Source organism: Acanthochromis polyacanthus, chromosome 9 (assembly GCF_021347895.1).
Source record: "Acanthochromis polyacanthus isolate Apoly-LR-REF ecotype Palm Island chromosome 9, KAUST_Apoly_ChrSc, whole genome shotgun sequence".
In the NCBI taxonomy this organism is placed as follows: Eukaryota; Metazoa; Chordata; class Actinopteri; family Pomacentridae; genus Acanthochromis; species Acanthochromis polyacanthus.
In genome coordinates this window covers 35,628,317-35,651,989 of record NC_067121.1, presented here as the reverse complement: position 1 = coordinate 35,651,989, position 23,673 = coordinate 35,628,317, and the positions used below count along the sequence as shown (strand labels likewise).

Sequence of the window (23,673 nt, the reverse complement as noted above, 5' to 3'; positions counted from 1 at the left end):
TAACCGGCTTGACGGCGAGCCATGAGAATTCGGATGCAAGTCTTCTTAAAAACAGTGGAACAAAAGGGATTTCTCCCTCCTTTTTTTGTCCCCCCCTCTTCAACTGCCCCTTCGATCTCTGCTCCCTCCAATTCAGGGCTGACAGAAAGACACCTGTTACTGCAGCGCAAGAGGCAGCGACCACGATGGAATCTCTCCTGGTGAATAAAAATGTTGGCAAAAAGTGTAAAAATAATTGTGAGGAAGGCAAACAGTGACGGCACGTACCTTCACATGGACCATACTTCACAGAGAGGCACAAAAGTGCACAAAGTATCCCACATTTCTTTGCTCCCCTCTGGTCAGAAAAGCAACAACAACGCTACTCCAAACACTCATCTGTCCTGGGTCAGCAAGTGATAGAGAGACAGTGAGAAAGACAGGGAGAGAAAAGAAAGAGAGGGAGAGAGACTACAAGTGTCACTTGAGCTGACTGCGACTCCCCCTCTCGCTCTGTCTCTCTTTTCTCTCGGCCTCCTCGGGGGCCACGGAGCGCACACACAAACACGCACCGTGTTCACTGAGGCACAAAGGTCCCCATGGCAACGGAGCATTTAGAAGCCCCGTGGCATTATTTATGCAACGTTGCATCACAATGGGCCCTCCCACCGGCCGACTCTGCCAAAAAAGCCCGCCTGCTCGCCACTCACTCCCTGCCTCTCTCTCTCTCTCTCTCTCTCTCTCTCTTCCTCTCTCTCTCCGACCAGACCATCTGCACCTCCCTTCCTTCCTCCCCTCCTTCCTCCCATCCCTCATCCACCATCACTGAAAAGCAAGGAGGGATTTTTGGAGGAGATGGAAGGGAAGCGGGATGCCTACACACAGACATGCCTACACACTGTGTTCTGCCTCAGTGACATTCTATGGGCTGAGACGGGATGTGAGGAGCGAACAGAAAAAGCACATTTAAGCTGGACTGGCTCAAAAAAAAAAAAAAAAAAAAAAATATATATATATATATATATATACACATTTGGCCTTTGAAGAGATGTAGCATGTCAGTACGTTTTTTTAGGCCAAGCAGCTGCTATTATCTGCACAGACTGACAATGTGCAACTGAATATTTCATGCCTTTGCAATATATGAGGGTATTGTAGGCCTTCATCGAGCAAGTTATCACATTTGGTAACGTCCCTTGCACATTAAATATGCCGCTGCTCCTGCATCTCAGTGGTTTTCACACAGCCAATCAGGGAAATCGCTTTACGTTACAGCACACTACATTGTTGCATTTGACCAATCAGCAGAGGCCTTCAACTTATCAAACTTTGTCTTTTCTTGAAAGCTGGAAAAAGATGGACTTGCGACTCGGTCCTCTCCCATATTTGCAGTCGAAACATCAAAATTAACCACGGTTAGTTGACGAAACTCACACATTTTATGATTGAGTACAAGTGCTAAGTGATAATATATACATTTGTTGGAATGTTTTCCTACTAACAGGCAATCAATCATATATGATAACTTCACTGACCTTGAATTTCAGCGTGAAAATTAAAAAAATTTTAAAAAGTCTTATGTCCTCCAATAACGATCAAGGGTTGAAATTTTGAATTTCAAAGCATTTCAATGAGTGGCCTTAAAGGGTTAAAACATTCTCTGCCTCACCTGGACACAAGGAGCCCATTTTGGGTCACAACTGCAGACTTTAAATCCTGATACACTGTCCACAAAATCTCAAATGTTTGTTGTTTCTTTGCAAGAAGAGCAAATCTTGGAGCTGGAGTGCTGTTACTTCTGGACAATAAGCTCGTCCACACAGCAAAAGCAGCCAAATGTGGCTTTGAACTGTTGCCCCATGAACCTTACTTACCTGACCTGCACTGTCTGACTTCTATCTGTCTCCCAGCTAAAATCCCAATATGCGTGGTCACCATTTTCAGAGTGACGATGAAGACATGCATGCTGTTAAGAGGCATCACAGAGACTCGAGATGTGAGCTTCTTCTGGAAGGGATATCCAAGCTTGAACATCAGTGGACCAAATGCATTGAAGTTAAAAGAGATTATGTTGATAAATAATGCAAGCATAAATACTCCGCCAAGGAACATGGTGAACGGCGTACGTTTGTCTGTCTGTGCACAACATTACTCAAAAATGGAATAATGTATTTATTCAATATTATTAACAATATTTTTTGCTTATGCACAATCATGTAATTTTTACAGTCAGTGTTATTAAAGAATGACTTCCTATTTGTAAAAATATTAATTTTGATGTGGATGTTATTCACAGTTGTGGTCTATTTTTGTCTGGTTAACATGTAAATTAATACTTTTGTCCGTGATATTACTACATATTACCTGCAATTTAACTAAATTTGGAAAATTGGGGTAAAAAAAAGACAGTTTTTTTTAAATTACAGTTAAAAACTCAAAAAAGAAAAACTAAATTTTTACAGTGTAACTTGGTGTGATATTGTGGCTGCCTGATGCTATCATGGCCCTAACATGTTACTACTTTACTCCTACTTCACCATGTTACCATAGGATTGAAACAGGTGAGCCTGATGCTGAATGTCTTCTTCTTTAATTGTCTTCATATTGTTTGGACTTGGCTGTCAGATTCTGCTTTTTTTGCACATTAATTCTAGACCTGCTGCTTCTCTGAAAACTACAGAAATGAAAGCAGTGCATGGAAAAAGTGGCATCAGCCTAGTTTACCCTACCAGCCAATTTGTTATCGATTCACACTGTCACCATCTGCTGGACGGGACCTTTGGAACTGGAGGTGCTAATGTGGTATTGGCACAGTTTGTCCTAGGAGGCTACTGTACTCTGACCTAATGTGAACAGGAGGAAGCTGAATAACGTTTTAACACTTTCATGCATTCCAAATCGCATATATTTCCGTTCCGTAGATAAGTGCTGCAGCTACACTTACAAAATACATACTGTTGCATGCAGTATACATACAGCCGGGACATACTATTTTGTCACAATATTCCAACCATTGCAAACTATGACTGTCTTGCTCATTTATCCGTCACAGTCTACAATGTGAACTCACCTGTTTGGATTCTCTAAGTGGCTCAAGCTTGTCAGTGAAGCAAAACAATGTGATGTATCTTCCCATGCACAGAGGATTATGAATCTGAATGGCCAAAAAAGCATGCAAGCTTGCCAACCGGATGTAGCAGGACATGCTGGTATTTCTGACATACTGCATTTGACATATGTATTGGAAATTCTAAACAATTTTCTGGCATATTGTGTAGTATGGTGATAAGGCGAAGTTGAATAAGGCACAATATTTTATAGCACAAGTAGTCTAAACAGCCTCTTTTGTCTGAAGTCTTGATGAGATTTATAGTGAATCCCATTGTTTCAATGGGTTTTGTATTATATGAATCACTGTGTTGAATTAATGTGCATGGGATGGCTGGAATGAAGAAAATCACAAAGAAAATACTCAAAAGATGGATTTGGTAGTTTCATGCTGAATTACATTACATGAATTTAGATTAAATTACTTAAATAAAACAAATGAGTAATGTTGTAACTTAAAAAATGTAATACCCATAGTTTTTTTTTAATGTTTAGTAACAATAAATGAAGCATTTCGGCTAGTTTGGTGCTCCATATGTGTCTGCTATTGAATGATAATAGCCACAGTAACAGTTCCTTTGTATTTTATATTATGCAATACAGGTTTACTCTTGAAGCTCACACAACTACTTCATGGAGTTCAAGTTTTTCTGAACACTGACATGACAATTTGAATATTTAACCAAAGGCAAACTCCCTTCACATTAGAGGGAATGTAGAACTAAATAGCCCAACATGGAGGATGCTAACATGTTAGCTGTGCTGCACCACAAACTTTTATATATCAGTCCTGTGCCACAAAAGTTTGGGCCACAAAAGAGGGATGTTTTGCTGTTTAAATAGTTGTTTCATTCTCTGATAATTGATTGAACAGCCTCACTTGCATATTTGGTGGCTAGCTAGTGTTAGCACGCACCAGAACAGCTAGCTAGCTACATCAAGTTTGCTGTTTCGCGGCCTTAGAATGCATGTAAAATTAAATTTACCTACTTCACTGCTTTATTATATTGTAAAAGGTTCTTAAACAACTGCTCTAAGTCTTCACATGACAAACAGACATGTACAAACATGCCTTACCCATATAAGTTCGAATTCTTCTGAATCCATGTCTTCCAAACAAACAAGGGTCAGTTACGTCCAAAAGTACTAAAAAGTCCTGTGGAAATGTCTTCAGCCACTCTTTTTGTTGTTCGTGTTTTCCTTTATCTAATTGTCTGCCTCCCCTACTCTCTGAATGACAACAACTAAACCACTCACTCCAGCAAACACATTGTGTCCATGCAAAGCTCCAGTCTGCAGTCATTTCTTTATTCAAATGTGGATTGGTTCAGTTTACTTGGCTGCTCGGCGTCAGGCTGGCTGCCCACAGGTTTAATCGCACAGATAAAAGAAGTGTTTGACCAAAACTGCATGGATCAGTTTGATCAACTCAGTGTTTCAGTCTACAACTCCCAGCATAAGAGCAGATAATGTGAATACACAGCACCTCTGAGCATGTATATACGTGTGTTTGCGAATATGTACAGATTAAATAAGTGTCTTTGCAAGTTTTAACTACAAATCCTATATGCTTAACAATGTGCCCAAACCACTTTCAAATGAGACACTAAAATGTATGTTTTTTTCTTGCTGTTTCAGGGATACACTGATGTCCATTTAATTCTACATCATAAAAAATCCGCTATCAGACTGTGAAACATGCTCTATTTGTTCCCAGTGAGCATTAGGTGACTATTATCAATGTGTCCACTTCTGGTTAAGCAGTTTAAAAGAGTAAAATGCATTATTATTGCACTTTCATAAAGAAAGGAGACCAATTTTTTTTAAATGGTCAGTGATGCAGCTGAGGTTGAGAGATCCTGTTTTTCTTTTTTCCACAGCATAGACTTCACAAAGGCTGAAACCTACATTTCCAATGACGCAGTAAGTAGCATTGCTTTATTTATAGATTGTATATAATAGATGAACACAACCTCTGAGTTTGAAAAATGAAGCCAATGTGGAGGTGCTTTAAGCCTGATGGCAAAAAGACATCCAATTATCTATGAGCCTACTTCTGATTTGATTTGGTATGTTAGTAAACAATTTCCAAATTCGTTTCAGGCCTCAATCACGAGTTTGAAGACTTTTTAAATACAGCATAATGGTCTAAAAATTATAGTTCCTTTGGAGTAAAATATATCATGAAATAGGATATCTTTTAGGGTGTGATATGTCGGTGCATAATGTCAAACTCAAGGCTTAAAAACATCCACAAACCAATGGATGATGTCATGGTTGCTACATGCATCTTATATATACAGTTAATAAAGTAAAAAGTTAACAAACCCCCTGTCCTTTATGACTTCAGAGATGTACATTTCATTTATCAGTCAATCACATGCTGATCCTGATACATTTCATCTTGTTAATAAAGTATACTCACTATGCTACAACTGCATCAGGCCTCCTATTCATTTCAAATAAGCCTCTGTTCTTGGCATCATCAATTCCACAAGATGTTGGAAAATCTTCTGAGATTCTGCTCCATGTTGCTATGATTGCATCACATAATTTCTGCAGATTTGTCAGCAACACATTCATGTTGACAATCTCCCATCCTACCGCATCCCAAAAGAATTCTATTGGATTCTATTGTTGTTGACTGAGCAGGCCACTGAAGCTGTCATGAAACCAGTTTGAAACAAGTTTCTCTTTGTGACATAGCGCATTATCCTGCTGGAAGTAGCCATTAAAGGAGGGCAAACTATGCCCTAAAGCTACAATATTCTGATTGTCTGCAGCATCCAAATCATGATTGTTGGTATTACAGCGCTCACGTGTTCAAGACACCATTACCATTGTCATCAGACCACCATCAGCGGCCTGTCTCTATGGATTCATGCTGTCAACTAAACATCTACATTTTTCAATCTTAGCTGTCAGGTTTGATAAAGCTATGCCCGTTGCAGCTCCAGATTTATGTTCTTGACTGATAGGATTGAAACCTGACATGATCTTCTGCTGAAGCCCATCCACCTCAAGGTTGAAGATGTTGCTTTTTCTGAGCTGTAAAGAGTGGCTATCTAAGTTACCATAGCTTGAAAGTCAGCGTCAATCCATCTGATCACCCTCTTCGAACCTTTATCCTGAACAAGGTAGTCTATGGGAAGTTATTGCTTCTCACTGGATGTTTTTTAGTTTTACAAGTAAACTCTAGAGACTGTTGTGGTGAAAAGCCCAGAAGATTAACAGTTTCAAGCCAGCCTGTCTGCCACCAGCCAAAGCCGGTGAGATCACATTTCTCCTCCCATTCTGTTGTTTAAACATTCACTGAAGCACTTGACCTGTATCTGCAGGATTTTATGCACCGCTCCACTGCTGCCAAATAATTGACTGATTGGAGCTGTGATTAAGTGAGTGTAGTTACTACTGATGGTTTAAAAACAAGCCTCACCAGGGCTGGATTAGCAACTGGGCAGTCCCAGATTTACTCCACTTAATTTAGGTCTACATAATATGATTATTCCAAAATACTGTCAGCTGTGTCAATGTCTTAAAGACCTAACATTTCTTGTTTTTTCTGTGTTAAGTAATTGAAAGACACACATAAAAAATCCAACAATGGCATGTAAATGTATTCGGTTTATCTGACAGTCAAAAAAAAAAAAAAAAACTACTGTGTTTACCATCACAGGAAATATGAAACGAGCAAATCTTCAAATCACTGAAGCCGGTTTTAGTGAAATCACCAAATAATTGTCAATTAACTTCATGTCATTAGGTAAATAAGTATTTAAAAGGTTCCTAGGTGTCTAGGTAAATAATGAAATTACCATATATCAAGCACCCAACAATCTAGCCACTGGCCTCATTAATTTACATACATGGTCCCTGTCAGTTTCTCTAGAACTTCAGCTTAATATTACATTTTATAGGAATGTAATTGTTTCTTCTATTGTTATAGCAGAGGCAGGCCCTTAAGGACTTACAGCAGATAGTATTACAGCCATTGTATTGTACTAACTGGCTGGTGACAGCAACATATTGTTGTGTCTTTGTGTGTGTGTTTGTGTGAGTTAAACCGAGTCAGTAATCATAGCTTGATAAGCAATTAAGAGAAAAGGACAACAATTAACTATATCTTAATGAGCAGGTTCCACAATCAAGTGCTTGTCAACTGATTGCATTACTAAAGATTCGGCTCCAATCTGAGTCTCCTAATGGAGCCAGAGGGAAGACAGACAGGGAGTTAGTGTGCAGCCACTAGCTTAAAGGACCACGCTGGCCCCTGAAAACCCCATTAAAGCAATTAGTAAAGTAAAATAAATGACTGTAGGACAGTGGTGGCTGTCTCCCCCTCTCTCTCCAGTGTAAAGTGGTCTAATTGTGCCCCGTGGTGTCCGCCTGGCATTTAGATGTTTTCAGACGGGGGCCCTGTTCGATGGGAAAATGTCATGGTGGCTGCAGAAGCGAAGGCTGCTGCTGTCTGGAGCTATTGTTTTAGGGCGGAAAATTATTAGGTACATCCAGTTGGTTACAAAGTTGTCCCGGAGGCCGAGGGAAACAAGCCAACAAGGGAAGGTGTGGTACGATAGAAAAGATAGCGACCGGGGGAGCAGCGAGGAAGACGTATAAACGGGATAAAAAAGAGGGAAGCTGCAGAGATGGGGACAACAGATTCCAGGAGATTTAGTGCTCTCTGGATAGTACTTAAATGTTCATCCCAAACCAGACAGATTTGTCTTGTTTTCCGATAACTGTGGCGGGTTTAATTCCTCTCCGCACCACTGTTTCTGTTTCCCACCCCCTCCTCCTGAGCAACAGCACTGCCAATGGCTTTAAGCACATGGTTCGGGATGTAAATTATGAGCAACTGTAAAATATTCAGGGGACTTATTGTGCTGTGAAACAGGAGGAACTTTTCAGTCGCCATCAAGGTGAAATAGTTTATTCAGACTGCGGGGCAAGTGAAAACCTCAAGGATATTGAAAGCTCATGCCTGTGACATGAGGTAAACATCTAAAGGCTACGAGTTCTCGGGAGTTTTCTTGACATTGCTGCTTTAATCCCATTGAAACACCTTGAGGCCTTGTTATTTTGATCGCAGGTTATTGCCCGATGCTAGGAGGTTTGCCAATCACACGTTCTGCATTTCATTTTCAAAAAACACGTTGTATCTTCAGGTTTAAAGGAGGAAGCATGAATAGCTTTATTTGATAATAGCTCGGCCTTGGTTTCACCGAATATATTCAAGAACAAAATGAAGCACAAAAAAGTGGACAAGATCGTACCTGGCCTTTCTTTATCAGCGTTCTTGTCTGAGCTCCTGTTGAACATTGTCAGCCATGGCCCATGTAGTTTTCCAATTCTAAAGTCACCATCTTCCAATGAAAACGACTCCACGTGTTGTTCCACTTGTTTTATCAAGGAAACTTTGAGAACTAAATTGTGTGGACAAAACCTTATGGATACAGAGCTGAAATGGTCAGTCAAGTAGCCAAATAGTCCATTCAGACTGGGTTAAGCAACTTTACTTGAACAAAGCAAGACATTTGCAAATGTCATCTTGAATTCTACTAAAAGGGGGTAATGTGCAAAAAACAGTTCATTACAGAGGAGATCAGTGAGAATAATAGTGATTAGTTTCTGTTATATCTGCACATATGGTCCACCTTCATCTGCATAGAGACGATGGTGGATCATATGACTGACTGACAACTGTCACAACCTGCAAGTCTTATTATTATATTATTATGGTTTTAAAGGAAAAATTCAGACTCAATCCAGATGTATAACTCAGCTCTATCAAAAATAATCCCTACTTAAAATTTGCTGGAGATCTGTGTGAGGATCCATGTTAACCTGCTCACTGAAGTGATAATAATTTTGACTTTTCAAATCAAGTGTGACCCCCTAACAGTCACCAGGGTAATTTACAGGCCCTGATGTCTCCAAGAGCAACTTTTAAAAGGTAAGACTATGGCTTCCTCCCACACTTTCTAAGTGCACAGTAGAAATAATGAGAAAAGCTATTAAATTTAGAGTAATATGAGCAGAATCACTACAGCAGCTGATGGCAGGAATCACTGACAGCCGATTAAGTTGCACTGACCAGGTCATAGCTGCCTGCTCGCATTGAACAAAATAAATCCCAACAATTTAGATTTTAATCAGTCATGTGAAATCAGTGAGTAGTTGGGATTTCACCAAACTGGATATTTGGTTTTCTCAGGGAGACACGCAGTCTCACACTAAAATGCATGATAGCTACACTGGGCAAAATGGTTTAGTTTCACAATAAAGGCTGTAAAACTGTAAGATTCCTACATTTCTTTTGGTGCATTCTTTTCTATTGTTAAGTTTCTTTCACATGAAAAGAGGAATAAAGTCTGAATACTGAAACAAGATGTGTGGAAGTGGCACAAACTACTGGAAATGTGGTTGAAGGCACTGTTTATTGTCATTTTACCCACTGTTGACTTTCATTTTTAGTTGCTGTTTGCTTCTGTTTACGCTGAAAAACTGCCTGGTTGAGTTTGGGAACCACGATTACTTAAATACACATGTAAAAGTGCAAACAATTACACTCCTGCACCTAAAGCAGCTTCTAAAACAATAAAAGCATCTCACAAATGTACAGGATTTTTTGTACAAATAATGCACTTTGAACAGTGGGTCAATGGAGCCATAACACCCTTTTTTGTGAGACTGCAGAAGAAGCTCAAGTATCTTTGGATGTAGTCTTACATTTATTTCGATCAATTCGGTTTGTTTAAAGGTAAAGTTCAGATCCGTAAAGGTAAAGTGGTCTTCGCCTGCATACTTTTGGCTTCTTCGAATCAAATAAACTTCAATAAAAATGAAACAAAACATATTAGTCAAAGAGTAAATATGCAGTGAGGATACTGCAGCGGATCTTTGAGTTTATCTGCGGTTCAGCTGTGATCCCTAATGCAAACTGAGCGCTGCATACTGTGTTCAACCTGCCGGGTTTGGACTACATGTACCCGAACAATTGACAAAGTACAAACCATTCTAGTGTATGGGGGCCTCATAGTTTCTCTAATACCAAACTTATTTGTTGATTACAGCTTGCACAAACCCAGTGGGCCACACTGCTACAAGGGCAGACAAAAAACAACAAAATTATCAGGAAAAAAAACAACAAATTATTTATGTGCTCACTTTTTTCTTCAGTGATGTTAACGAAATGAATATAGCACAGAAGACACACTTTGATCAAGGATGGTTGTTAATATGCACTTTCAGTAAATGTACGAGAGACGAGCTTTTACTCCAGACAATGTGAGATCAGAGAGAAGAGCAACTGGAGACCGCTCATTTAGATCTGAAGAACTTCTCCAGAAAGTTTCAGGCCCCTTGTGGTTCACGCTTTGGTACTGAATCATGTAGTCTCTCTTTTTTTGCTTCAGCATTGCCCACTGAGCTGAAGACGAACTCCAGGCTGTGATTGGTCGCCCAGTAAAACTCAGGTCGGGGCAGTTTTGGGTTGTGAATTTTCTTTTTGTATGATGGCAAAGGCCTCTGACTGACTTCCACTGACATCCTAACCTGAACCAGTCTCGACATTCTCACCTTAGCTCTGATCTAATTAGTTTTTGCCGGCCTCGCTGAAAAAAAAAAAAAAACTAGCTGCATGCTCAGTTCATTTTTGCTTCAATTCTTCAACCAGTGTGCCTTTTGGCTCAGTCTTTTACTTAATCATATGCCATTTTTTTTCCAAGTTAGACTACTTATTCTATGAGTAGTCATGCTTCAATATCCAGTATTTGTAAAAAAAGAAAAGAAAAAGTCATTAAAATGTTGATGAATGATGAGAATTTGTCAGTAAACCTTGGCAAATGACTTCTATCACATGTTAGAAAAGGGGAAAAGATACCAAGCATCTGGAAAAGTAAAGAAAAATAGGAATAGAAGTTGTCACGCAAGGTAATAAAAAATCATCTAATTTGAACGGCACAACACGGCACAAAGACGTCATAGCTGGAAGGTCGTTGGTCCAAGGTTTTAAATATCAACGGTTTAAAAGAGATTTTATTTTACTGGTGATATAAAAGTATAGAACATTTTATGTTGCTGTTCAAGTTCTGAATCAGTTTGAGACCTTGGTTGGAGCTTTGACACAAAATCAGGCTTAATATTTAATGATTTTCTTATACATGTGCCAGAACACAACCTTTGAATGTGACTGGTCTGTATGTGTGGAAGGAGCGGTGGGAAATGTGGAAAAAGGAGGAAAAAGGGCTGATAGCATGCAATCCTCCGTGCTCACTAATGAATGAGCTGAAATCCCAGCTCGGTCCACGCTGCTGCAACGTTCCTCATTTTCCTCTAATGAAATAATCAGCATCCAGCGCCAGACTTATGCTCATCAAATATCAAGTTTGGTATCTTTTCCTTCTCACTGTCGGCCATCTGCTCATCCTTCTGCATAATACAGCACACCACGAGTCAAGTCTGGAGCGCTGGACTGGCACGCACACACACACACACACACTGCCAATCCCCAGTCACCAACTTTTTTTCTCCGTGGCAGGTAACAGGGAGAAAGTTGACAAAAAGGTTTAACTGCCAAATGTAAAAGCCCCATGGCCATTCCTGGGCCTACCCACAATGCACTGCTCTGTCTCCCCTGTCACTTTACTCCACCTCAAGCTACAACCACTCAGAAATGTGGGGGGAAAAAAATCGGCATATGCACAAAAATACACCTTACATGCACTCAAAATGCCATGAATTATCAGACTTCCTCCTCCAAATAGTCAAACTAAAAGGGTCAAAATAAAAAAACATGAGCAAAAGTGTAAGAAATGGATTAAACTGAGTGTTTATCTGTATATACACCCCCTGTCAAACGTTTTGAGATGGGTTCTAATTTATTTAAATGAGAAAGTGTCTCAAAACTTTTAACAGGAGGTGTATTTCTACATTACTTACATATCTGACTAAATATTTCACTAATTCCAATTGCAGAAGTGACCCAGAGTTAACCAGCTTGTTTAGAAAAGCTTCGTTCATGACTCACATATCCACCATTTATTATTTCCTCACTGTGTCCGAACCAAACCAGGAGGTTGTTAGCATTTAGGAAAACATTTGCTGTCACCCTTAAAGCCTTTTTCCTTGTAATGTATTAAAAAAAAAAAAATGAAAACGCATGGAAGCTACCCAGTCTAACATTCGTTGTCATTCTAATAGCCTTTTTTCTTGTAATGTACAAAGTCAAAATGTGAAAAAGCATGGAAGCTAAGCAGCCTAACAAGGTTAAGTTAGAATGAAGCAAAAGTCGGCTCTTACATTTTCCTGACCACATCAGGAATAACTACATAACTACACTGAAATTACAGAACAGAGTTTGTACACGAATCATCTCCTGGTAACAAAGCTGATTTTTTTTTTTTTTGTGCCTGGAACATGTGGCGTTTAGCATAGATGTGTTAAGAGAACTTGAAACAGCATTACTACTCAGCCTGTTAGTCCAAGTAGTCCCATACAGCATCTCATCTACAAAAACAAGTCTTTAAAGCTGCAGAAAACCTTGAACTGAAAAGCAAGGTTGACTATTGCTCTCTGTATTATACATTTTTTAATCAATGGAAGTGAGGAGAGTGAATCTAGAAAAAGGGCTTTTGCATGTGTGATGTTCTCTCAATATAAAATCGAGGGGTAATGCATGGGCCAGGTCAGTGGGTGGAACTATAAAATGTGTGGAGTGGGTAAAACAACACTGCTGCTCAGGCTCACAGCCACTTTTCCTAGTGGTCACTTGTGGTACTGCAACACAAGAAACATCCCCAGCACCTTAAAAAGCAGTTTTCCGCACATCATAGCCATAAAAGCCTGATCGAAACTGCTGATAGGACAGCTCCAACCACGATTTCAAGAGTTTGGTGAACGGGGAATTGAAAAATCCACACAGTTCCAAAGGTTTGACATTCATTCCAGCACATTTCACTGAAGTAACAAGGCTGTTATGTTCAATACAAACTACAAGAAAAGGCCAGAGAAAAATTTGAAATAAAACTGTCTGAATCTGTCATTCAGCAGTTTATCAGTTCAATCTGGAATACAACTCAAGAAGTAAAAATCTACTGAACGATTTCAGTTTTCTGAACAATTTCTTGCTATAATAACGGTTAAAATCACAAAAAACAAGTATTACCTTACGTTAACCATCAAGAAACAGGCTATAAATCATGTTCACATCAAAAATAAATAGTACTTTGATTATTTAGAATGTTTCAGTATTAAATTACTTAAAATGGTCGCGGGTTAATGCTCAAAATCACTTTCATTGCTGTATTTAAACAACAAAGATATATTTTTATTTTACACATATTTGTTGATACTTAAAAGATAAAGATTTTTTTAAATTTGCTTACAGATTTTTTTACTGTTTTGTTGAATTACATATAATATGTAGTATGATCACGTATGTCGATTTATGAAAAAATGAAGGAACTGGTCAAAACCGAACGTCACGTCTACATAAAAATGTGTATTTTTACAAAAAGTAACGTGTTATATCTTTCACAATGTGTACCATTTAGATTCTTTCACTGAAAATTTAACTTTAAGTTGGCTAAAAATACTGTAACATTAAAGATATTTGGTGTGTGTTACAGTTTCTTGAACATTACAGTATTCTACAGAAGGAGAAAACATAACTGTGATATACAGAGATTAGTTTTTAGGAGTTACATCAGTGACCGCAGAGGGACTTTAACTTCATAAAGTAAAAAAAGACGAGTCACAAGGTAGATATGCTGAGTCATCTCTCGTCTACCTGTCTGAAAATGTGGAGTCTTTGTCAAAAAAAATAAATAAATGAGTGAGGATTTTTAGCCCGCTACTGCTGAAAGCTCAATGGAGTCGACCTGAAGGTGAAGGGGGAGTTTATTCAGTATGGACGTATGAAATATCCACATAGGAGCTAGCCTAGCCGCGCTAGACAACCCACAGCAACGAATTTAATTCTCTGCCAGGGTGGGTCTAGTTACCCTCCATAAGGCTCGAGGTTGGATTCTCCTAAAACTGGCCGGACGAATCACCATGAAGTGTAGAGTCAGAAGGCGGGCGTAACTAAGTGACGACAGAGGCGTGACGATTCTGACAGAAACAACCGGCGCACAATAAACAGTTATCTTTCAACTCGGCTTTGGCCACAGCCCTTAAAGATTTGAAGCTAAAATTCAATTTGAAAGATAAACAAAGGACGGCACTGAAGTGTTTCATTGAGAAGAAAGACGTATTTGGACTTATGCCGATGGGATATGGCAAATCCTTAATATACCAGTTGGTTCCGCTGGTTGGGAAGCTAATGGGACTTAGCCACAATCCGCCGGCGCTCTAGGAACTATGTCAGCCTATTCATTGCGCTGATTGGTTGTATACCTACCCAATTGCTGCAGAGGGATTTGATAGACAACCTTTTAGCCCGCCTCCCTCCCTGTTGAGTGTGCCTAGACCCTTGCGTCTTCAGAGCATGGGTCTAGCACGGCTAGGCTACATAGGAGCAACATTGTGCCGCAAAGACTATTGTCCTTTTCCTACTGTGGTGATTTGGCTTCTGCTGCCTTTCAGCTAGAAATAACAGAAACTGGAAGTAGTTCTAAAATCCCAGCACTTTCCTGAGAGAACAAAACAGAAGAAAGGGGCTAAAAGACAAATGTACTAACACATACACAATTCCTCCCCAAATCCCTCTCCTCCCTTAAATATTCTGATTTTCCTCTTTCTGCATGCCCCCTTGCATAAGAAGTAAAATAAAATAAATATTTGATCCACTTTGAAACCACTTCTTATGAATATCTAACTCTGTTGTGAACTTTGAAGAGAACTATATTTGGTAATTTAATGAGTTAGCCGATGCTAAACAAATCTTAATTAATCCTTAATAAACAAATGTGGAGAGCAGCAGGGAGAAGAGGAGCGAGCGCCGGTTGTTATCGCAAGGCTGCCGTATGAAAACACCAATAAAAAAACCTAATGAATCATCAGGAGTGAGCACAATTAACATAAGGCCGATTGTTTTCAACAAGCTATTAATCCCGCTTTTTATCATCTTATATATCACAACACCAACCATAAATGGAATGAGAGTTACTTGAATCGTGGCTTTTCACAAGTATGTAAAGAAAATGTGATCAATTGAAAGTACAACACCGGTAACGTTTCTGTGTTTTTCACAAATATGTGACTGAATGTGAAGAGAAGATGAGCTTAATTAGCCGTACAGAGTAAATAAAGGCACAACTTCAATTACCTCAGCGTAAAATGGCTTTAATTTGGATTCCAATGAGTTGTAGGTCAGACCTGAGAGAATCTGTTTTCTGCTGCGCTGCCAATTAGAGTGAACAATTCCACTGAGCAGCATGACTCACATTAATTATCCAGCAGCTGAGAAGCTACAGAAACGCCACAATTTCTCCCCCAAAAAACTCAGATTTGATAACGTCACGGAAGCACTGCCTCTCTTTTCCCTGCTGGTTGTCTTCTCGTACGTTTCTGCCCACTTGAGTTGCTTATTTTTACTTTTCCTTGTGGCATCCACGAACCATATTGACACGTTTTCTTCTCTGATTAGGCAGAGAACGTCTCGGCATCATTTCTCTCCTTGTGTTGCACTGCTGTTTGTAAAAACGCAGCAGGAGGCCATGTTTCCGAGATGAAGGAAAGTGAAGGTTGAACTGTTGCTGTAATGTGTTTTCCAGTTCTGGGGTGAACAGAGGACCTCGGTTCGTTTTTAGCTTCATTGTGGACAGTGTAATTACACGTCAGCTTTGAGTGACTGCAGTGTTGTGTTTGTCGTTGTGAGCACTAAAAGTCACAGTGGGTGGAATGTTCACCAAACCCACTGCAAATTACCAGCAGGGGAGTAAAAGCTTACATCCCAGCAATTTTCCAGTTTAGTTGAGTATTTACCAAGATGCAAATGATCACAGCTGCAGTGCACTGGATTTGCATGTGGTATTGCATATGTTCTACTGTGGACTGTTTATGAGATTTATTGGCACATAATAATTGGTGCAACAAAACAATGGGAGACTCAATTAAAAAGGAAAGTTTTGGTGTTTTATGGGATTTTAAAACTCCTTTGACTATATATGGTTAAACAAATCAGTCAGTAATGGATTCAGTAACATCATGCTTGACTTTTTGTAAAACCACTGCAACAAATTGGCATCATTTTGACGTTGATGCCAAAAATGTCTCAACATAAATATTTTACACCAACATGTTTTATCAAAAAATTCTGGACTGTTGTAAATTTCTGTAAAAATCTAAATAAATATTACTAATAGGAGTGGTCTGTTTATCCTAAATATGAACAAATACTGGAAATCATGATGTTTTTTGAAGCTGAAAACAACAATTACCATGATACACGTGAATCACATGAATGCATGTACCTGCAGTTTTATGGGAATCCATCCGAAAGTCGTGGAAATATTCACTCACAACCACTAATCTCAAGATTATTATGGCACAACTGTAGTGGCTTCCACAGAGACTTTCAAAAAAGGCAAAGTCTGGACTTCTGTCTTGTAAACCGCTTTAGTAAACACAAAAGGAACTGCATCTTCAGCTCACGCCACAGTGTAACTTGCTTCTCGCATAAACTAAACATTTTTCAGCACCTGTACACGCTGTTGACTTCCCAAAATCCCCTTGCTTGAACCCGAGCATCATGGGTAATGGAGTCCCAAAGTTCAACTGACTCATTACTTCTGTGAAATACTCAAATAAAAGTGCATTCTTATTTAACTTCATAGTTTCTCACACTAACTGTGTTATTTGAATGATCAACTCGGTAAATAAAAATAAATTTATCAAATAAAGTCATAACAACCACAGTTAAATGTTGCCATCTCGACAAAAGTTTGTGCTGATCCATCAAGGAGATTTTGAGATGTTTCACTGGAAATAGCTAGAATTCATCCTCTGGAGAGCGTGAACTTCTGTACAGAATTTATTGGTAATACATCCAGTAGTACTTGAGATACTGCAGTTTGGGAAAATGGGACTGTGTGAATAGAATAGAATAGAATAGAATAGAATGACTGACACACAATTTACACTCTCCTATTGAAGTTATTTAAAAATGAATTGTATTTTAACAGCTGCCATTTAAACATTTTCAATTTTAAACATCATAAATTAGCATGGTTGCTATAATCTGGCATATTTATATCCATTGCTGTATAAGTAGACATTCAATAATGTGTGTCTTTCTGTCTCTACCAAATAAAGAAATAGAAAAAAAAACATTTTCCTTCTCTAAACCACTTATGCATTCCTGATATTTTACACCTGCTTTTCCAAGATGTTACATATCATGTGCATTTCCACAGTGGTCAATGAGCGATGTTAAATCAGATATTTCCTCTATGTTCTCTTGTGTTTTGTGCCTTTGAAAATGAACACTATAAAACATCCAAAGGAAGCCAAAGCACCATTATTGACTGACGCTGAATTTCTCACATTCTATTGCCTGCTGTAGCTCCTTGTCTGCTGATTGGATAAAACCATTTTAAGGATTCTTTTAAAACACACATTCACATCTTAATGTTTCAAAACTGACTAGAATGTCAAATGCCACCGGGCTGCAAGCAAAAGACAGCTAATCATATCCTCTGCCACTTTCCCTTTCTCCGTCATTCAGTGAGACAGTATGTCAGATTCCTCAAATAGGCCACGTCTCACATCGCAATGGAACTCTTTCAGACTTCACACTGTGCTTCCCCCAATAGCAGATGTGGTGACAGGCAAGATGATGAACGATACGAGGACAAAAGCTGACAGATGTGATAAATACAACGTCGAATGGCTAATCAATCTCATGTGGGTAGAAGGAAACGGAGGAAAAACAGCAGCAGGGATCTCCTGGTGTGAGTCAGCAGAGGCAAAAGAGCCTGATTGGCAGCGTGTACATGCATGTGTGTGTCTGCAGACCACATGTCTGTGTATCCGAGTGTGTGTGAAGCTTTTTCTTGGTCTCTCGTAACCCGACCTTGTCTTTATGAGCTAAACTGAAGAGGAAGCTCTGGTGTGGGCTTGTGTACCCACGCTGCTTTAAAATAAATACATCCCTGTTTTCTTTTACTGCCTGGTAACAAACACTGGCAACAGCCCAAACATGCTGAAACATTACACACTGCCAAAACAAGTATGAAAGGAAGAGACAAATGACTGGCTTAAGGAATAATAAGAACTTCACCACGCTGCAGGAGCATGAAATATAACAACTCCAGCTTGTAGGAGGCAGAGGTCAGAGGAGGAACAGCAGTCTATTCATCTCTACGTTCTTCAAACAGCAGACACTAATTCCATTTCTGTCTTCACCTCTTCAGACTTTTCTTTTTTACACATCAGAAGGCCACTTCCATGCCCCAGATCATCTTTAAGTGTGCATGACCTGCACATGTGTCCTCGTCCAAGTCTTCATGACCTACTTCGACTAGAAACTGAACTTCAGGAACATTGTAGTAACTCAGAGAATAGTCCAAAACACGCAGAGTCCATTATACCAGTTTCACAAGCTATCTTTAGCTCCTGCACATCTCCACACAGAGTGAATCCATCCACATCTACTATCAGTAAAAAACAAGAGTACTGTACTGATTTAGCACTGCATCCCTTCAGACAATCCAACTGAGGCTTCATACAAATACAGCAGAACTCCATCTGTGCTAAACTGATGTACTTCCTCTTTAAGTTTAAATACATAATGAGATCCGACACAAACATCACATTTAATCTGTTGTGGTTTTACTGTGTGCTGTTGGTTCGTAAGCTGGTTGAAAGTAGCTTTGAATACAGTGGTAATGTGGCTCAAAGGCGGCCATGTTTGTCAGTCTGGTCCAGATTAAAACATGAGGACAAGTGCCGGATGGATTAAATATTGGTACATTAATGCTCCACAGTGGTGGAAACATAAAGATTTTGGCTTAGCCAACAGCGAGTCAAAATGTCCACTTGTTCAACGCATCTGTTTAATAATGCAGTTCTCATAAGCAATGTTGTCACTCCATTTCCAATCCAATCAAACATTTTTTGTCGCAGACGTTGTATTCTGTTAAAACATACATTTAATCATCTGCAAATGTCCAACCCCTGCAATTGCAGTTAAAAATAATGCAGCAGTCTTACATTCCTCAAGGAAAAAACTCATGATGGGCATCATTACAAATATTATGTGGGAGGTGTGAAGTTTATTCAGCGAGCACAACACATTCCTGCTCCAGTAACTTCTGACTTTTTGATTGTTGAGGATTCCCATTCTCTTTGCTGATGTATACACACCAAGCAACCACAGCTTTAAAACCCACTGTTCAATGTTGTAAAGGTGCAACTCTTGTAATCAAAACAAGTCTGAACATTTGGGAGACTCTGGACCTCTGAAGGTGTCTGGTTATCTGTTGGCTCCTGTGGATTGTTGGGTGAGACCTCCATGAATCAAGCATATTTCAGCACCTTCCATAAATGCTTGATAGCACTGGGATTTTGGAAGTTTAGGTGCTGGGTTGATGTTCTGGCGTCTTTGTTGGGTATTTCAGGCCATTCTGAGCAGACAACATTGTGTACTATGGGGGGGTCTGTAATGCTCAGTGGGCTGGTACCTCTCTATATTACATCCACATGAATTCCAGAACCCAAGGTTTCCCAGAAGAACATTGCTTTGTGGCTTTCTAATCAATGCTATTCACTTTACCTCTCAGTGGTTTGAATGTTGGGGCTGATTGGTGTATGGATGACTACCACATGATCTTACTTATATGACTGTTTCCTTGAACAGCAGATAGATCTACTGATAGAGGAGCTTCAGCTTTAAACTCATAGTATCACTATCTATCAATATAAGTAGTCAGTATCACTTTTACACTTTAAATGATCTGTACCCAGTGGCAGGCACCACTGCTTAAACTGTTTCAAGCAGGTTAGACATGAAAACACCCATACTAAGTATACTTTGTTCAGCATAGTATTTACCTGACTATCAAACCCAAATGCTGTCACACAGTTACACACAAAGTAGGTCTGGTATTACTGCCAGTTTCATCAGTTGGGGGAGTACTCAGCCAATCAAAGCCATTCCCTGTAGGCCTGTTCAAGTTGGGTTAAAAAACAAACAAACAAAATGTCTAGACCAGTTTAAAGAGTGAAATCTTGAACCCTCCAAAAGGGATGAAGAGATGTAAACACATTTCTGACCACCTTTCTGAAATGCTGCTGCTTATTACCCTGGTACTACAGAGGCCTTTGGTGCTGGACACCATTCACTGGTGACATTGTGGAATAATGTATGAAACAGTGTCAGTATTAGACAGACATTTTAAATTCTAACCACTTGACCACTGCTATACGAGTTAGAACATGGACCTCACTGTCAATAGCTTTGAATGCAACAATCCATTAAACAGCCACCAAGCTAATGGATCCAACATGAGGTGAAACGTCTGCTGCCTGTGTGGTGTGTCATTTGAATTCACAAAGACATGAGGCTCACATGTTAAAAGCCTGGTGATGTAATACTAATGACACACGTGACCTCCTGTTTTCATATGTCAACACATGGTATTTTGAACACATACACTGGGAACCAATCAAATTCTGTATAGTTCAAAGTCAGTATGTGTCACTTATGTATCTAGGAGTCCAAAATGAAAGAGGAGATAAAATAGCTGAACATATTCAGACACACTGGAGCAGTTTGATGAATATTCTATCCTTCATTAATACATAATGAACACCAAGCACAGTCGAGCTCCAAAGCCTCATCTCAGCCATACTGAATAAAAAAATAATAATCAAGGTGACTCCGTCTTGTCTCTTGTCCAACAACGCTGTTCAGACTTTGACAAAATGTGGGGGAATGATGCATCCCACCACATTAGGGCATTTTCAAAATTACACTGAGCAGCTGCAGCCTGAGGCTTTCTGCTAACAGATCAAAAATGTGGCGACATATTTGTGACACATTAGCTCAGATGGGCACTCCATCATTTTGTGTTTACTATTTACTGTCGCCTTGTTTCGCCCCGAAAGGACCGGAGGAATTATCCTCACTACTTTCTGCTACTCTTATTTCATTAATGGTGACAACCCTAAGTGTATGTTGCCGTGCACATACACACACATACATACATGCACACACACACAGACAGACTTCTAACCTGTTCTTTGACGGAGGCGAGGATGGCGGAGGTGGTTTCAGACTCGGAGCCGTCTCCGTTGGAGGCATTGAGGACGGGGCTCAACATGGTGGCAGCTCTGGCAGTGTCAGACGCCACCTCAGGCACTGGCATTCCTCCTGAAAAACAAGGGAACATGCAACTCTTTTAGTGGTATTAAAGACACTCTGACATGACAGCATCGAGGCTGAGAGCCTGTCACACCTACATTCTGCTTCAGTTGTGTTCTAGCCACACACATATAAGTGGATGCTGGAGTCAGGAGATGAGAGACACGCATTAGTAAACATACATACATCCATCCATCCATCCATCCATCCATCCATCCATCCATCCATCCATCCATCCATCCATCCATCCATCGCAGAAAGATCCAAGGCTGGGATGCAAACCATGGATCTACTAGCTACAAGGCCACAGTGCTAACCACCGATCCACTGTTCAGCCACTTAAAAACATGCTTACGACAAAGTAAAGGGTCACGGGCAAACCAGCCAGGTAGCGGGCATCTACAAATATGTATATACCAGCCAACCAGTGCCGTCCATGTGCACACTTGAGCTTATCCCAGCATGCATATAGAAAAGGGTACTCACACATTCTGGATAGGTGCACTCGTTTCAAGAAAAACCTCAAAACAAATATGTTTTCAATCTCTTTAGGCTACTTTTAATGGCCTTAATTTCCTTTTTTCCCCCCAATTTTATAAATCGACCTCCCGGTTGCTATCTATGTTTACCTGTTTCAGTATTTTTTACTGTTTTTTTAAGCTTTACTAATTGATTTTACAAGTTTTACATTGTCTATATATTTTATATTGTATGCTATATGTTGCATTTTATACCATCTGTCTGCACTACAGTCTACTCAGGTTGTTTTAAATGTGCTATATAAAGAAATTTGATTTGATTTGATTTGATCTCTGCAAAAGAAAATCTAGGCCAGTGAGGAGAAGAAAGAGAGCAGATTCTGGCAAGACAACAGTAACAGAATTTGTAGTTGTAGCCAAAAAAAAGAAAGAGCAATAAAGGTGATACTTCATGTCGCATAATAGTAATTGTAACATGGGAGCTACTACAACCATAGTGTCATGAAAGATGGTGGCGGTATCACACAGAAATTTGCAACAAAGTACACGTGCCACTACAGGTTTTTCCAGCCCTTGTGAAAACAGAGGTGGGTCTTTTGAACTGTAACAAAAAGGTGCAGTGCACATCTGGCACATAGCAGATGTGCAAAGAATGCTACAGAAATGTTCTACCTTTACAGCTCACACATGACAAGCACTGAACTCCAACAGAGGCTCATTTAGAAACAGAAATAGCAGCAATCACACCAACTGTATTATCACTGTAGCAGTGTTTATATATTCGTTTCAGATGTAGAAATGTCTGTATATATTTATTTACCTTTATCTATTTTTATTACTACTGTATTTTTTCCCTTCTTCTTTCTATAGTTATTTTATTATTCTCTTTCCTTATTCCTAGGGTGACACCAACAGCCTAATCTAAATTCCTTGTATGTTTTGTACATACTTGCCCAGTAAAGCTGATTCTGATTATAGTTGCAGTTTTTTTTCAATGACCAACTCCAGAGTTCATGTGAAGTTTCACTGAAAAAGATCTAAATCTGCAACAGCCTTTCTATAGTCTGTCACTCCAATTGTGAACTCTGTGAAGATCTTTAAAAGCAGGCCATATGTACTTTAATATAAAAAAGGCAACTAACTTTCTCAAACATCTGGTGGTTTTATCAAAATGGTCTCAAATAGAAGAAGACAGTACATATCTTAAGGACTACTTGAGCTGCAGCTTAGTACTGTTGATATTAATGTTTTCGGCAGGAGAACAGTGTTCATGTGTGCATTCAGTGCAGCACTGAGGCTCATTGGTGTGTTTTTAACAGTGTTTGGGCAACAAAGAAGCTCTGTTGCACAGAGATATGAAAACAATGCAAAGATAACCCTTGATAGCACCTTTAGTTCATTGTTAATTTTGTCTTCAAATGGGATTTATCGCCAGGAAAAGTAATTAAATACATTTTTCAAAGGGAATTATGCAGCTTTGACTCATATAAATGTGTTGTGTTGCTGCATAACTGCCATAAACCACATATGGTGATATCTTTTTAACATATGTGAGTCACGGATGATTCACAGAGCGAAACATGACACATATTAAGGCATACGTAAAACACAGAGATACATTACTTATGCACAGCTAGAGGTCTTGCGAAAGAACTGGTGGCCAAGCTACAATCTGTCACTCTGATTGCACTCCAAGAGCAAGTTGTAGCAACAGTAAAATCAAGTCACATAAGCCGCAGCAGAGGCAACAGTCATACGATTAACAGCTGACTAAAATGATACGGTATTAACTAATAGTAT

General features: G+C 39.4%; 1 protein-coding gene across 1 annotated transcript in view; it reads right to left on the bottom strand.

Moving 5' to 3' along the window:
• The window catches only part of ctnnd2b (catenin (cadherin-associated protein), delta 2b), a 221,356-nt gene that overhangs the window by 153,337 nt on the left and 44,346 nt on the right, over positions 1-23,673 (bottom strand). Inside the window, 1 exon segment of the mRNA XM_022191678.2 lies at positions 21,267-21,403. Within this exon segment, the coding sequence (XP_022047370.2) occupies positions 21,267-21,398 (132 nt within the window). The 5' untranslated portion in view covers positions 21,399-21,403.